The sequence below is a fragment of the Cryptotermes secundus genome, unplaced genomic scaffold, assembly GCF_002891405.2.
Source record: "Cryptotermes secundus unplaced genomic scaffold, Csec_1.0 scaffold995, whole genome shotgun sequence".
NCBI classification, from domain to species: Eukaryota; Metazoa; Arthropoda; class Insecta; order Blattodea; family Kalotermitidae; genus Cryptotermes; species Cryptotermes secundus.
The window spans coordinates 265,872-280,791 of record NW_019720725.1 but is presented as its reverse complement, the minus strand read 5'-3'; the positions used below and the strand labels follow the sequence as shown (position 1 = coordinate 280,791).

The 14,920-nt window shown below is 45.6% G+C and overlaps 2 protein-coding genes across 3 annotated transcripts in view; both read right to left on the bottom strand.

Moving 5' to 3' along the window:
- Positions 1-1,107, bottom strand: part of LOC111872571 (neuronal calcium sensor 2) — a 73,729-nt gene extending 72,622 nt beyond the window's left edge. Inside the window, exon 1 of the mRNA XM_023866620.2 lies at positions 966-1,107. Coding sequence (XP_023722388.2) covers positions 966-1,092 — 127 coding nt within the window. The 5' untranslated portion in view covers positions 1,093-1,107. The remainder of the gene's footprint in view (positions 1-965) is intronic.
- LOC111872583 (neurocalcin homolog) overlaps positions 1-14,920 on the bottom strand; it is a 251,497-nt gene that overhangs the window by 89,092 nt on the left and 147,485 nt on the right. The gene's annotated exons all lie outside the window — the stretch shown is intronic.

Sequence of the window (14,920 nt, the reverse complement as noted above, 5' to 3'; positions counted from 1 at the left end):
GAGATCGACTCAGCCCTAACAGAAATGAGTATCAGGAATCTTCCTGGGGGTAAAGGGTGGCCGGCGCGTAAGGCTGACAATCTTACTGCCATCTGTGAGCCGACTGTCTAGAGAATGTGGGAGCCTCGACGTCTCACAGCCCTATGGGCCTCCACTGCCTGTTACAGGCATAGCTTTACCTTTTTACATTCAGCAGACAAAGTGCATACGTAAAAGAGTTTGCATGGTTTAGAAGGGCGTCAGCCTCTGGGTAACAATCCGAATGGATCGTCAATTATGAAATACGGTAATCAAGGGTGAGACAGTGACGTCATGTTGTGTGCCACTCTTCGCTTGAAATCTAGACGTACGCTTTCGCTAGAGTGTCGATATCCGAACCCGGTACTTACAGAAAGCGAACCCAGGAGTCAAGGTGAACGTAACCCCGGTCGGGTATTGCGATATTTCTGAACTGTTGAAAACCTCCACTTCATGCAGAAAATCAGGGCCGCTCCTTCGCTGTAAAAATCGAAGTCTCTATTCTAGTTCACTCGTCTTAATAAAGATTGATGCAGACAGGCATCGCTTCATTGAACATTCGGGAAAATGGGAGAACTCGTGTAAGTTGCCAGCAAGTAGCAATTCTGACACGAGCTGCAGGCTTACCCACTGCACTGGTGGACTGAGTGACAGTGTGGGCTCAAACACAAACCCACTTCTACACAAGCTCAGAGAAGCAGCAGACCTTGCTAATTAAATACACCGTCTGGATGTTGTCATACTCAATAGTGAGTTAGTCTCTGTACTTGCGCTGGGGAAGGTTTTCTCCGAGTACTTCCGTTTCCCCTGCCAATCTTCATTCCACCAATTGCTCCACAATCACCCTCACCTATCATATGGGGCTAGTACAATAGGCCAGAAGTGGCCGCAGTACAAGGGACTTAGTCCCACCCCGCTAACAATAAAAAAATAGTCTCTGTACTTACAGTTACGTAAGGTATAACAAGGCCACGAAAAGAAGTCCAACGGATCGACAATCTTCATACCTCCTTCCAGCTGCGACGCTTCTCCCTCCAGTCGTCTAGCCAATCTGTATACACTAATGTTTGTCATGTTTACCACGTGACAATCTTTGCTAGCGGCATGCGCTGTGTACTGATTCACACACGTCAGAGGGGGGGGGGACTACATGGGAATACAACAGGGAGAAAGGGGGAAACCTTGAGCACAATCAGCCCCACCATCCATGGGTCTTCTTTACGTGGCGTCAGTATATAAAGTTAATGTTTCAGTGAAGCTGCAAATTAATATGCTGTGTCTAGCACACCTCTTAAGGTACGTCATCAACAGACAGTGACGTAAATTGTTACGTCACAATTAGAAAATGATTGGATTCTGCGCGATTGGAACCCAAATCGCCATACTGGTGGGTCTTGTTGACAGCACAGTCCTTCTGTTCCGTAACGCGCCCTCAGAGCCATTTCAGGCCCAGAACATTTCGAACTCTATACACGATGTTTCAAGACTTTACGCCATAACTTGAGGCTACTCCACAGATCGGTCTCTGGGACACAGTGGAGCACAGAAGCACTGAGGAGTGACAGTACAAGAGCCAGACGGCAGTAAAGGTTTTCCTCTTCTGATTTCCCTTCTTAACTTCAACTTCTCCACGCTCTACCTCTTCGAGTTTAACCTCAGCCTGCTCTCCTCGAACAAACGCACGCATGCGCACTCTCTGTGGGGAAGACAGGATTACAGTGTGTCACTAAACGTTGTGGGCAAGTTGTCAGCGCTCCTAGTACACATTCGAGAGGTCCCGGGTACACTCCTCGACCCAGAGGAAAACAACCCTGACCCGAGTTCTCCGTACTTATAATCACTCTCTCCAGGAAAATACCCTAAAAGCGCCTCAACTTACGCCACGACGAACTCCGTCTACGCCCTTTTCAATTCGATATCCACTGATCGTCCTATAATTCGAGTCTAGAACCTAAGCTACTAGAAGCGTCGTTAAATCAACAATAAATAACACACTGAAACTGTGTATGTCCAAGCAACTGACGGATATTCACCAAACCAGCCGTGAACAGCATGTTGCCTTTGTATCGTTTATGTTACTTGCCATCAGCATGACTATCGTGTGAAACTCTGCGATGGGACAATTATTGAGGGGGAAGCTCCATATTTTATGTGGCAACACATGGGCAATAAGGCCGATACAGACAGATGAGGGCGTACACCGACAGCGACAAACATAGAAATGTGAGTGCCCTGGGCGCCACAAGTAATTATGCGAGGCTTCGCTCCGTGGCCCAGGAAAGCGTACATACGGGCCTCGCTGGCCATGCGGTTTGCGCGTACTCTGATAATCGATAGTAGTACAGTGCCTCTGCCCTACCTTTACGTAACCAGTACTGCCACACGCACAACCGCTTCTTTCCCCAGCTCCCACACCGAATATACCCATCAAAACGAAATAACTCTCCACTGAAACCATCGTCAGCTTTTTGAAAACAATACCATCTTCTGGGATGCGACGACGTGCAGTTTGGTGGAAGTTAAACGACGTTTCGGAGGAAAGTAATGACTCCGAATCCAACAGTATGACAACCGGCAAAAGGTAATCAGCATGCAAAGCGCGGATTTGCACTGTGCTAAAGTTGTGAAACATAACGTCAAACGCCACCATGTTTAAACTGCTAATCCAGGGTGGGCCAGATTCAATTAGGCAGTTTTTGATTAGATGTTATTTTTATTGATAAATGTTAACAATTGCAATGGTTACAAAAATGGAATCGCAGACACATAAGCCATCGATTTTCAAGATGCTGGTCAACCTGGGCACCACCTAAGTCAACACAGGCTTGCAGACGCAAAGCAACATTTTCACACGCCTTTCTATACATATTCACCGGAACTTTATTGAACTCCTGAACAATCACCTCACGCAGATGTTTCACACTGTCAATGGGATTAGCGTACACCTTGTGTTTGAGGTAACCTAAAAGGAAAAAGTCTGGTGTGGTGATGTCGGGTGATCGGGCTGGCCATTCCACAGGCCCTCGACGGCCAATCCAGCGTTGAGGAAAAACTTGATGCAAGAACGCCCGAACAATATTGGCGAAGTGTGGTGGGGCCCCATCTTGCTGCCACCACAGTTCATCAAAGTTCTCTCTCCTCTGAAGTTCTGGGATGACACTTTCCCTCAGCAACTTTAGGTAGGTTTCCCCCGTGACGCAACCTTCAAGGAAGAACGGGCCAATCAGTCCTTCGTACGTCACGCCGCCCCACACCATCACTCCCGGGGACTGGAAATCGTATTTAATGGTGGCACTGGGGTTCACTGGCCGCCAAAACACGCAGCTGTGTCTGTTGACCGATCCTGATGTGTGAAATTTGGCCCCATCAGTCCAGGCAACATTCCGGATAAGGTCAGGGTTCTCCTGAAACTTGGTCAGCATCAACTCGGCGAACTCAAGTCGCCTGTCGAAGTCGTCCTCGTTAAGAACATGAATAAGCCATATGGTATGGTGTCAGCTTCATGTCACTCAAAACTCTCCGCAAACTTGTCCTCGAACTTGTCCAGTAGGGCCGACAAACGGCGGGTAGACTTCGATTACTGGGGAGATGATGCCAGTTCTGCAGCAACACGTGCCTGTGTGTCAGCAGTTCGGACAGTTCTTGGCTGACCAGGATGCTTGGGATTCAAAGCACTGGCAGTTTCATCAAACTGCTTGTTTATTCGGACGATTGTGTCCCTGTGGACTGCTGGCGGTCCAGACTCTTCCAACATCCTGCGCTGGACTTCTGATACATTGTTAGTAACTGAGAAAAGGCGCACACATTTTACACCCTGCTCGGTACACAACCGTCTACCGGCCATGACGTTTCCTCGATGCGCACTAAGTAAGCAGAGTATTGACCTGGTTCGCAGCATATCGTATGATGCTGCCATCTATCGACAACAAAAGGTACTTTCCCATTATCCCGTGTGTTGTTGGATTGGATAGTTATTAATGATCAAAAACTGCCTAACTGAGTCTGGCCCACACTGTATAAGGAAACTGTGCGACAGAAAATTGATGCGACGATTCGTATCAGCTCGGAGGGTTGCCTGAGGTTCCCATGTCAGTGCCTGTACAAAAACTGCAACGTTTTGAACAAATGAACAAGAACACAAAAAACACTTAGTTAGGATACCCGTGTCCCGGCCGGAATTCTAACCTAGCATCTCCCGGATACAAGTCCAGGGCGCCAGAAACACAACAGACATTCGCGCCCGCTGTGACGTCACGCGGTACAGAAGGAACTGCGTCGTTACAGATCGGAATGCCGAGCATTTAAAATTCCTGCCACGACCTGAAACAGAATGACCAAAACAAGATCAATGTTCCGCGGACCGGCAACTCGAGCCCTTTCGGCATGTTCCAGGGTCTACCCTTCCTTCCTTTGGCATTTACGGGTTTCTTCAGAGAAGCAGTTATATACTTCAAAACAAGTGAATCGCCCTATTGTTCTTCTACAGCTTCACGGATTGGGAGCCGGGATAGCTCAGTCGGCATGACGACTGGCAACGGCCTGGACGAGTGAGGTGTCAGAGTTCGAGTTCAGATCGGTTCTGGGGCTCACCCAGTCTCCTATCCAATGGGTACCGGGGGGCCCTCCCTCGGTGGTAAAGCGACTGGGACGTGAAGCTGACCTTTCACCTCTTAACTTGCGTCGAGGTCAAGGAAACGTGGGTATATACATCCACAGCCCCACACGCATTCATGGGGTAGTGCTTAGTTAGTTAAGCACAGTGAAAACTTTGTTTTGCAACTTCACAGATGAGGCATTCTGGCTTGCTCCAAATTCAAACTTAATTTCTCAAAATGTGCACATCGTTTAAGACACTTGGTAAGACTCCTTGTGTGGGGGGGGGACAAGTGAATGGCAGGACCTCTACCTATAAGGGACATCACAAACACAGATAACACGCGTACATTCATGCCTCCAATGGGATACGAAACCTCGATCACCATGTTCGAGAGATCGAACCGAGCGGCCACTGCGGTCAGCCTAACGAGTAAATCAATTGAATGAATCAATCAATGCATAAGGGTGGGCCACAATAATCCGGCCATTGCAGTGCGACCTTCAATAATCTATTGTGCTTCCCCTTTTTAATTAACCCTTTATCAATCCTGCACTTCGAATGAAATATAGGACTTTTAAGTAAATAAATTAATTTAATTACTGTAATGAAGTGAGACTGTGTCACAGCTCAAGCGGAAAGACACTGGCTTTTCATCGCAGAGGCATGGGTTCAATCCCGGGTGACTTCATATGAAATTCGTGGCAGAGGAGGCTGCACTGCAGGAGGGGTTTTCTTCGAGTGCTTTCGGTTTCTCCATGCGAATCGCCATTCCAGTATTGTCTCACACTCATCCATCACAGTCCCCTGAGGTGTGAGAGAGCCCTGACCAGGCAGCACATCATCACAACCTCAATATTTAAGTCTGGGGCTTCATGTCCGACGGGACACTTGGCTGAGCACAGCATAATGAAATGTCCGGCTGTTCCTTCTGCTCGGCCCAACTGAACAGAGAACTTCTATTACGACTGATAATTCGTAACCTCAGATTATAATTCATCAGCTCCTGTAGACGTCAGGTAATTTGTTACAGGCTAAACTCCGTCTAAAAATAGAATTCAGTTTGTAATTCACAGGAAACACACCACGTCTCCGTAACAACCATCAACTGCCACGCGACAGTGGCTACACACGGCGTTTGGATTGGTAATATGATTTGCTGGACTCTTAAAACAAATCGTGACTACAATTCACGAATCAGTCTGTCACGGTCTTCACTGCGCTGCTTGGTAACGGCTTCCAACAGTGGACGTTCCTCCGCTGCCGGGCTCGCGTCCTCGCAGGCTGACGGCCATCTCACATCAACCTCCTACTCTTCTAACTAACGTCTCAAGTCTCTCCCGTAAACAAAGTCAAAGTCACATTGCGAATAACGGTCAGTCAGCCAGTAAGCCTTGGTGTCGAGCCCCATCTGAGGCTAATGACCAGATGTTTATTACTGTTTGACAGTTACGGTCTTGTTTTTGTGGGGCTCCCTCTGTGATGAGAAGACGGGTCTGTCTTTTGTATATGCTGCTGGTCCTTACCAGCGCAGTCTCTCTCGGGTCCGAGTCCCTTGTGCCTCGTGACCATATTTTACTGTCTCAGAATTGAGAAAGAGAGAGGAAGAGAGAGAGACACACACACTTACGGATCATCTTCAGAGGGAACATCAATACTTATTCGGAAACCACCATCACAATAGGTGTTCTGATTGCTAAATTACATACACACATAATGCCTGGAATGCACAATGTACACGATATTCAACTTTTCACAATCACAGCAGCCTTCCTGGTATTAAAACTTTTATAAAGTGTTTAAAAAATTTAGCTTACCTGGACTTAAGTATATTTAACAGACACGGACAAATAGAAATGGAAATATACATAAAACCCACAACGACAGACATAACAATAAATAATAAATCATGCCACCCTAAAGAACAAAAATTGCCAGCAAATAAAAATTGGATACAAAGACTTCTTACACTGCCCCTTGAGGAAAATGCTAAAAACAAAGAATTAAATACTATTATTTATATAGCACTAAATAATGGCTATAGAAAGGAAGACATCACACATCTATATAACAAACTTAAGCGAAAGATGGGTAACCCGGATAATAAAGACGAAAAAGAACAAAATGGGTCACTTCTACTTATACAGGAAATTACATACGGAAAATCACAAAACTATTCAAAAACACTAACATAAAGATAGCCTTCAAAACAGCCAACACAATAGGTAAACTAATATATGAAAAACGAGAAATAAACCCCTACGAACAAAGTGGGATATAGGAAATAACATGCCAAAGTTGCCAAAAAGTATACATCGGCCAAACTGGTAAAACTCTAACAAGATATAAAGAACACATAAGAAACATAAGACTAAACAAGGACGAATCAGCATTTGCCCAACACATACTAAATAAACACCATCAGTACCGGCCGATGACAGTAATCATGGAAATGATTGAAAAAGCCAAAAAAAAGAGGCATCATGAATGTAAATAAATTGATAGAAGAACAAGAACACACAAAAGAAAGTAATAGCCAACGTAACATGTTCGACCTCATAATACACCAGAACACGCCCACATCAACGTCACAGACACAGGAAGTATAAATTACGCGGCACAGCACACTCTTCCTGTCTTGTTCCGTAATGGCAGATAGTCCTCGTTATATAGCATCAACACGGACTACACAGAAAACATCGCTTTCAACAGTTACTCCAGTGTTGCGAGTTCCATAGCCGTCACCTAGCAATGGCTGTTTCTCTGGCTCTGCAGTTCTTGTTCTGAGAAAATATGCAACACTATTTTGGGAAATAATCTGTTTACTGTAATAATCACACTGATGGGGCAAAATGCAGAGTTCGTGAATGTTAAAGCAGGCAGTGCGCACATCGGCTTGCCAAAAAAAAGGCACTGTATTCCCTCACGAAGACAAGTGCTGCTCGTGACCTGGTTATGGAGTGACTTCTCGAACGTGAAACCGTGATAACTTCTGGCTGCTACATTTGCAGAATGACACGTCAATTTACACACAGGGGAATGCAAACGCGACTTCTACGCGAGCTCAATTTGTCCAGCAGAGGAAGCAGACCTTCGTGCGAGGACGGCTGCAGTACACGAACATTTGGCTACTTACGGAATCTCTGTCATTACTCATACAGGATTTCTGCAGTAAATAAAGTACGTTCGCGAAATAGAAGGTACTCTTCAGTTGCGCCCGTAAACTGCAGAAAGGAATACTGCAGCAATACAGTCTTGTGGCGTAACCAAAACATTTCACACAGATTCAACAGTGTCTAATGTTCATGGATAACCGAACTTCGATCCCAGAAGAGGCGTCTGGACATCTCCCTTCGCTCCGACATCGGCAGCTTTCCACAGGATATTCATTCCGTCACCGCGAGATAATATTCCTAACTCTGTGTGTGAAGTCGACTGCCATCAGGCCGTGCCACAAGGCAGCCCGGGTTCGATCCCAGGTCAGGTCATGTGGGATTTGTGGTGAACGAAGTGGCACTTGGGCAGGTTTTCTCCGAGTACTTCTGTTTCTTCTGCCATTTCTCATTCCAGTAACTTTGCCATGCTCAACTATTATCCGGAACTGGTAAAATAGGCAAATTACTTGACGACGTATCAAGTGGACTCAGTCTCACCCCACCCCCAGGAAACTAGGAAAGATCGTCCACATCCAAACACCTCCATCAAAAATATTTGAGAGGACACCAAGGCTCCACAGACAAGTGCGATTGACGAAAATGTTGGTGCTTCATCACTGCACCCAGCACCACACTCAATGGTTGGCTATCCGGCTGTCAGCAGTCAGACTGTACAGGTGTCCCTGGAGGAGAGGTCAGTATTCTGGGAGGTCACAATATCGTTCATTCTAAGCAAAAAATGCATACGTACATGTGTCCTATTCGGAACGGTTTCCGAGCTGGAGCTATCTCACTGTACAGTACACTGTACAAACGAGCAACACGACATGTACTGAACTAGGTAAACTGTACTAACTTTGTCACTTGAACAATACTTACCGGTATTAGAAACAGAACCTAATGTCTCTTTCTTATCATCAGCTTTGGAACTGCACAGTGAAACCGTCCGGAATAGGATACATGTACATATACATTTTTTTGTTTACAACGACCGATACTATGACCTCCCAGAATATTTACCTTTCCTCTTGGGACACCCTGTATAGCGTCGAATGTTAGGATGCTAGAAGAACGGGAGGGATTGGTAACAGTCATGGCCTGAGGTACTATACCCGAATATTTCTAGAAGGACTGAAGAAAAACATGAAAATTACCATCAGGATAGTCGGTCTCCCTCCCAGGAGTGCTAACGGTATGACAACCATCATTAGTTAGGTCATAAATGCGTGAGGAAACAGCGTCACACTAACAGAACAAGTGGTGACCTCAACAGGTTGCACATAAAATCGGTACATTAGTTACAATCCAGTCAGATTCTGAACTGCACACGACTGCGGTGGGGGGTGGGGGTGAGCCCAAATGTCGTGCAGAATTCCGATGCAATTGAACATTTGTTGCTGCCAATCCTTTCAAGCTTGGAGTTCATCTAAATAACAGGACCTATTTCTTGTGGGATATTTTAAGACGTCAGTATGTGAACTACACAGCAGCGGTGGCCAAACTTACTGATGTAGGAACCACATATGGGAATCTTCACAAGTTCGAGAGCCGCTAATAGGCGTGGGTTGGATGGCGCAAGTGTTTGGCGGCCTAGCCTTTGTAAACGAATGTATATATACACAGTGTGTCCAGGTTCTGTTAGGACTGTGTTCATTAAGAATACAAGACGTTAATTATTTTCAAAATTTCTCTCTTTTTATTCAAAATAGTCTCCTTCTGAATCAATACATAGCTGGAATCGATGGAAAAGTTCTTGAAAATAGTCATTGTACACCTTTTGTGGAATCGCATTTAAAACTGTGGTACATTTCCTTTGGATGTCCTGGATGGTGTCGTGACGGTCTCCTTTCATCGCCAACTTAACTTCTGGGAACAGCCAGAAATCTGCTGGAGCCAAATCTGGCGAATACGGAGGATGATCAAGGACTGTGATCCCTTTTCTGGCCAAAAAATCGCTCACGATCTTCGATTTGTGGGGTGGGGCATTGTCGTGGAGGAGCGACCAGGAACCTTGCTCTCGATATTCAGGTCGAATTCGAAGAATTCTCGCCCACAAACGGCTGAGGACTCCGAGATAATAAGCAGAATTCACTGTTTGACCTTCTGGCAGAAATTCCTTGTGAATGATTCCTTTGGAATCGAAGAAAACGGTTAGCAGTGTCTTTACTGGACTCTTTTGCATGCGCACTTTCTTTGGTTTCGGCTTCTTCGGGCTCAACCACGCTGCACTCTGCCGCTTTGTGAGAGGCTCGTACCGAAAACACCATGTCTCGTCACCAGTAACAATCGATTATGTAAATTTTGTATCACTTTGGGCCGACCGTAACATGTCTTTGCAGTGTTCCACTCTGGCATGTTTTTCATCGCCTGACAGCGCGTGCGGTACAAACCGCTCACATCGTACAAACCGTTTGCCCAAAACCTCGGTCAAAATTTTATGCACAGTACTTTTTGGTATTCCCAAAAGCTCCTCGATGAGTGTTGCAGAAACACATCTGTCTGATGCAAGGATTTCGGTCATTTTCTTCACATTTTATTCAGTGCGACTTGTTCTCGGCTTTGATGCACGTGAAGCGTCTTCAATGTCCTCCCTGCCGTCACGAAATACAGCATACCATCGAAAAGTGTTCGAGCGATTCAAACAACCACTACCGTACACACTTTACATCATTTCGTACGCTTCTCCGGCTGTTTTGCCTAACTTCAAACAATATTTGATGTTGAGGAAAGTCGTCTTCTGGGTTTAGGCGCCGTGTATTCTTCGTTTTGGCCGACGTTTCGGAGGAACGTATCGCCTCCATCTTCAGAGCAGTTGAATGGCTTGGAATGCAGAGAGCAGTAGCTGTGTATGATGCCATGGTCTCTGCATCTAAGGAGGAAGGGAAGGTNCGAAACGTCGGCCGAAACGAAGAATACACGGCGCCTAAACCCAGAAGACGACTTTCTTCATAGTCATCGCCGTGAAAACCTCAAAACTTACAAAATTTGATGTTAGCTCTCTGTTCAACCGCCATTTTCCGACGAGCGTCAGAACAGTACTGTTACATTCCAGGTCAGAACACATGATGCAGCGATGCTTGAGCTTTGAAATTATAGACAGCCACAGCTGAAACTTCAAGAATCTTAACGCCACAACTCGCCAAAAGATGACATTGCAGGGTAAAATAATAAAAAAAAAGTCATAAAGGATCCTGGACATACTGTATTCATATATTTCTTTCTTCTTCCGCGAGCTACACTAGAGGTTCAGAAATCAACAGGCGGATCGCGAGCCACAGTTGGCCGAAATCCGCTATACAGTGTCAAATGGTAGAGCTGATGACTCAACTGGACAAGACTTGGAAGGAAGCAGTCATGACCTATTCGAGATACCGACCTCATTTGCATGGAGAGCCCGAAAAAAACATAAATACATCTACATCAGGATAAACGGTGCCCTGACTTAGATTCGAACCGACTACCTACCTTCTGTCTACAGCGATACTGCTACGTCAACCCACTCGGGTAAAATTCCATACTAAAAAATTCAGCCCTACTCTACAGAAACATTCTGTCTCCGTTATGAGGAGCAGCCGCTTAATGCCGCTTAAGGAAATAAAGTTTGTTTATCGTGACACGAAACACAAAAATATGCTGTGCGGGGAAAATGCAGTTTTTTAAATGTTGAAGCTGTTGATAGATGCAATAGCCCCTGTGCTTTAAACGGTTAAGTTGTGCAGATCAGGGGCCGCAGTGGAAGTGGCAACACTATATCGTACAGATGGGCTGCAACTAGGCGTTAGCTCAACACAAAGTTCCCTTCCCCAATACGCACCGTTCCTACAACAGCGCGCCTCTTCTAACTACATTACGAATGCATGAGAAACCAGCCTAGGTAGCTGAGAGGCAAACCAATTAGCCAGAGAAACCGTCCACCGGCCGACCACTTAGCTACAGCGCGGACTCCGTAACTTCACTGTGTGTGTGCGCTAGCGCCACTTTACAGCCCAGCTCGTGTCGAATTACAATGCCAACCGTTGATAAAACGAGGAAGACGTTCCCAGGGTCAAAAGCGTATGCGTGTACAAGTACACGAAACAAATGGGATAAAACTCCCAAATAATTATTTAAAATTATCCTGCAATTAAGTACTTTCTGGCTAACAGCCATGTCAATATGGAGCGAGTATCAAACGTTTTAAATAAACACGTGTGGCTACAAAACCGGATCAAGTCCTGATGATGGAGGCGTAAACAGATTCCGAAACATTGCCAACTCTGATTTTGATACGCCTGATCGTCAAAAAGTCATTCGCTGCAAAAGCTTCATATCACAAAGTTATCTTACAGTCAGATTTCAGAATCTCACGGCAATGGCCAAGTGTTAGTTTAGTACGTTCATTGAAGTTTCGGAGTAACGTAATGCCTCCATCTTCAGGCTCGAAGAGTAAGTTCAGCTCAGGGAGCAGAAAACTGCGAGGTCGGTGCTTTGCCCAGTACACGCAGGTAGACAGGATGGAACAAAGGCAGTGACTATTGATCCGAAGTCGCTCTCTCGAGGGTGCTCATCACACGGGCGACACAACATCCTGAAGGAGGGCTTGTACACGCCGCATCTCGACCTGCAGCAGACAAGAGACAATTTGCTTCCTTTCCTGTCAAAACATTTTACAGGTTCTTTCTCAGAAGCAACGTTGTCAGGAAAGGCACGGCACAACACAGAACACATCACATACACTGCGTCTAAACCCGTTTCCAGGCCGAGGCATCCTCATAATGCACAGGCACATCATAAAGTCAAAACTGCATAACTTGCACTCTTCATGAAGTAATAATTAGAATGATCAGGTCAAGGAGGATGAGATGGGAAGGGCATGTAGTACGCATGGGGGAGAAGGGGACTGCATATAGGATACTGGGGGGAAAGCCAGAAGGAAGGAGGCCACTATGAACGGTAACGAAGTTACCACGACTGATTATTACTCGACGTATAAATCTGCAAGATCTACGACCAGAAAATGCTACCTTCACTTGTCACCCGCTTCAAGCCTGAAAGAGAGAGGAGAAAGCATGTGGGGAGGTAGTGAGAGACATTATATCTCTGGTTCTGAAGGTTCCCAGGCAGTGCCCGTTCGTCATTTTGGTTGAGGAAATGCATATGATCGGAACTAATTGCTTTTATGATGCTTGAAGGGCTCCAAGGCTTGAAAATCGCCTAAGTAACGTTTTAAAATTGAGTTCGTACCTCACAGAAAACAGGAATGATTGGCGTGTCTTCTGAGAATTATATGCAACCAATAAATGCACTCTGTGGGGCAAAATACAGTTCTTTATTTGCAGTTAAAAGCCGGTGATACATACAGTAATCAATCTCAAAAAGCTGGTGAACATCACACGTATATGCAGTGCTCACACACATGCTGTAGAGGCACTATTACATAAATTCATTGCAATATTAATGTTGTATTAATGGTATTTATTTTGTTTAAACCTCTCAATTTGCTTTCAGAATTATATTTTTTTTCTGCTGAAGGATGGAACGCAAAAGTCGTAGTCTATTGCTGGAAAGAACAAAGTCCTTATTATTATTGGAGGGGGTGGGTTTCCCCATGCACCGCGACTAATAGTCTATTGTACGTCCCCCTTTGATATTCTACCAGTCGCAATACCCTACCGGTACTGGTGTGTGCAATTAGCCCCGATCAGCCAACGAGGTCGGCCCTCGGTACCCGATGCTTCCCCCATCTACCAGAGGCATTGGAAACTACTTGGGCAGGAAACTTTGCCTAATTTTGCTCAGAGGTCTCCTAGAGACATGAGGATCTTTTACGTGTCGTAAATCTACGACATGGGACCCACGGCTTAAAGTCCCTCCCGGAGGACTTGTTCCCTGAAACTTTCCGCCCTTAAAAATTCCACGACCTCCGCCGGGTTTGAACCCGCGTACTTTGAGTCATGAGGTGGGAACGTTACCCCTATACTACGGAGGCCGCTAAGTCCTTCTTCAGAAGCTAACAGTCACTCAGCTGCTCAAGAAATTCCGCACCTTTTATATCAGTGCCTTTCAACTTCTGTCAGACCGCGGCCCGGTATAACCGATGCTCGCACCCGGTACCGGGCCGCGGCCCGGAGGTCGAGAAACACTGCTTTATAGTACTCTAAGGTCCATTACAATCCCAGGTCCGTATTCTGAGTCATGAAAATCCTCTCCACATCCTCACCTTAGTTCCCTAATATCATATTAAAACATCAGAAAAACAAAAGTAAAATTGCCTGATGATGGCTCATGTGCGGCCGAAACATGTTGTAAATGAGAAGAAACATGTAAAACTAGAGACATTTTAGCAATTTCATGATCACTTTTAGTGTATATGTTATACTTTTAGGGTCTTAATGACATTTTATGATTTTAACACGGCAAAGTATTAAAGTGGCTCTTTTAGTGAGAAACATATCTTAGATGTTTTTATATTAAAAAACATTGTTGCATTATTGACGGGCGATTTAATAAGGATAATTATTTCCCTAAGATTCACTTTAATATTATCCTCCTATCTACGCCTAGGTCGTCTTCTTTCCAGCCATATTAAGGCATTCCTCACGGAGGGACGCGACAAGAAGTGCCGCCGCTCGACACAGAAAGTATGTTACTGCGAACTGACAGTGTTGCTACAAACATTGATCCTGGATAATTACGTCCGTTTGCTGGACTGTGATGCGTCCAGCGAACGGGAACGCTGCAAAACATTTGCACTCGCTTCCAGTGGCAACGTGAAACAAGCCAGCAGTATATTTCAAAGCTCTGCAATCTGTTTTCAGAGGGATTAATATCCAGACGGATCAGAATTCCATGACAAAAAGCTCTAGAACGCCGCTGAAGACAGCGAAGTGTGTCTCGCTTTGCAGATCAAAGCACCCGAAACGTCAGTTGCAAAAGGCGGCATCATGTCCTCGTTAGACTCACTATATCGCTACGTAAGAGTGTGACATAACGCGGAACTAGAAAATGTTAATTTGTTGAACATAGTGTTACATGTAGCGCAATGGAGGACCCCTACCTCCCCAGCGGCACGTGGCGGTAACGTAGCGCTCGCGTAATAGGCGAGTCATCACCCCGCCACTCTCCACGCGGTGACGTCACGAGCGGAGCTGAGTCCCCGCAACCTTGTAGCTAT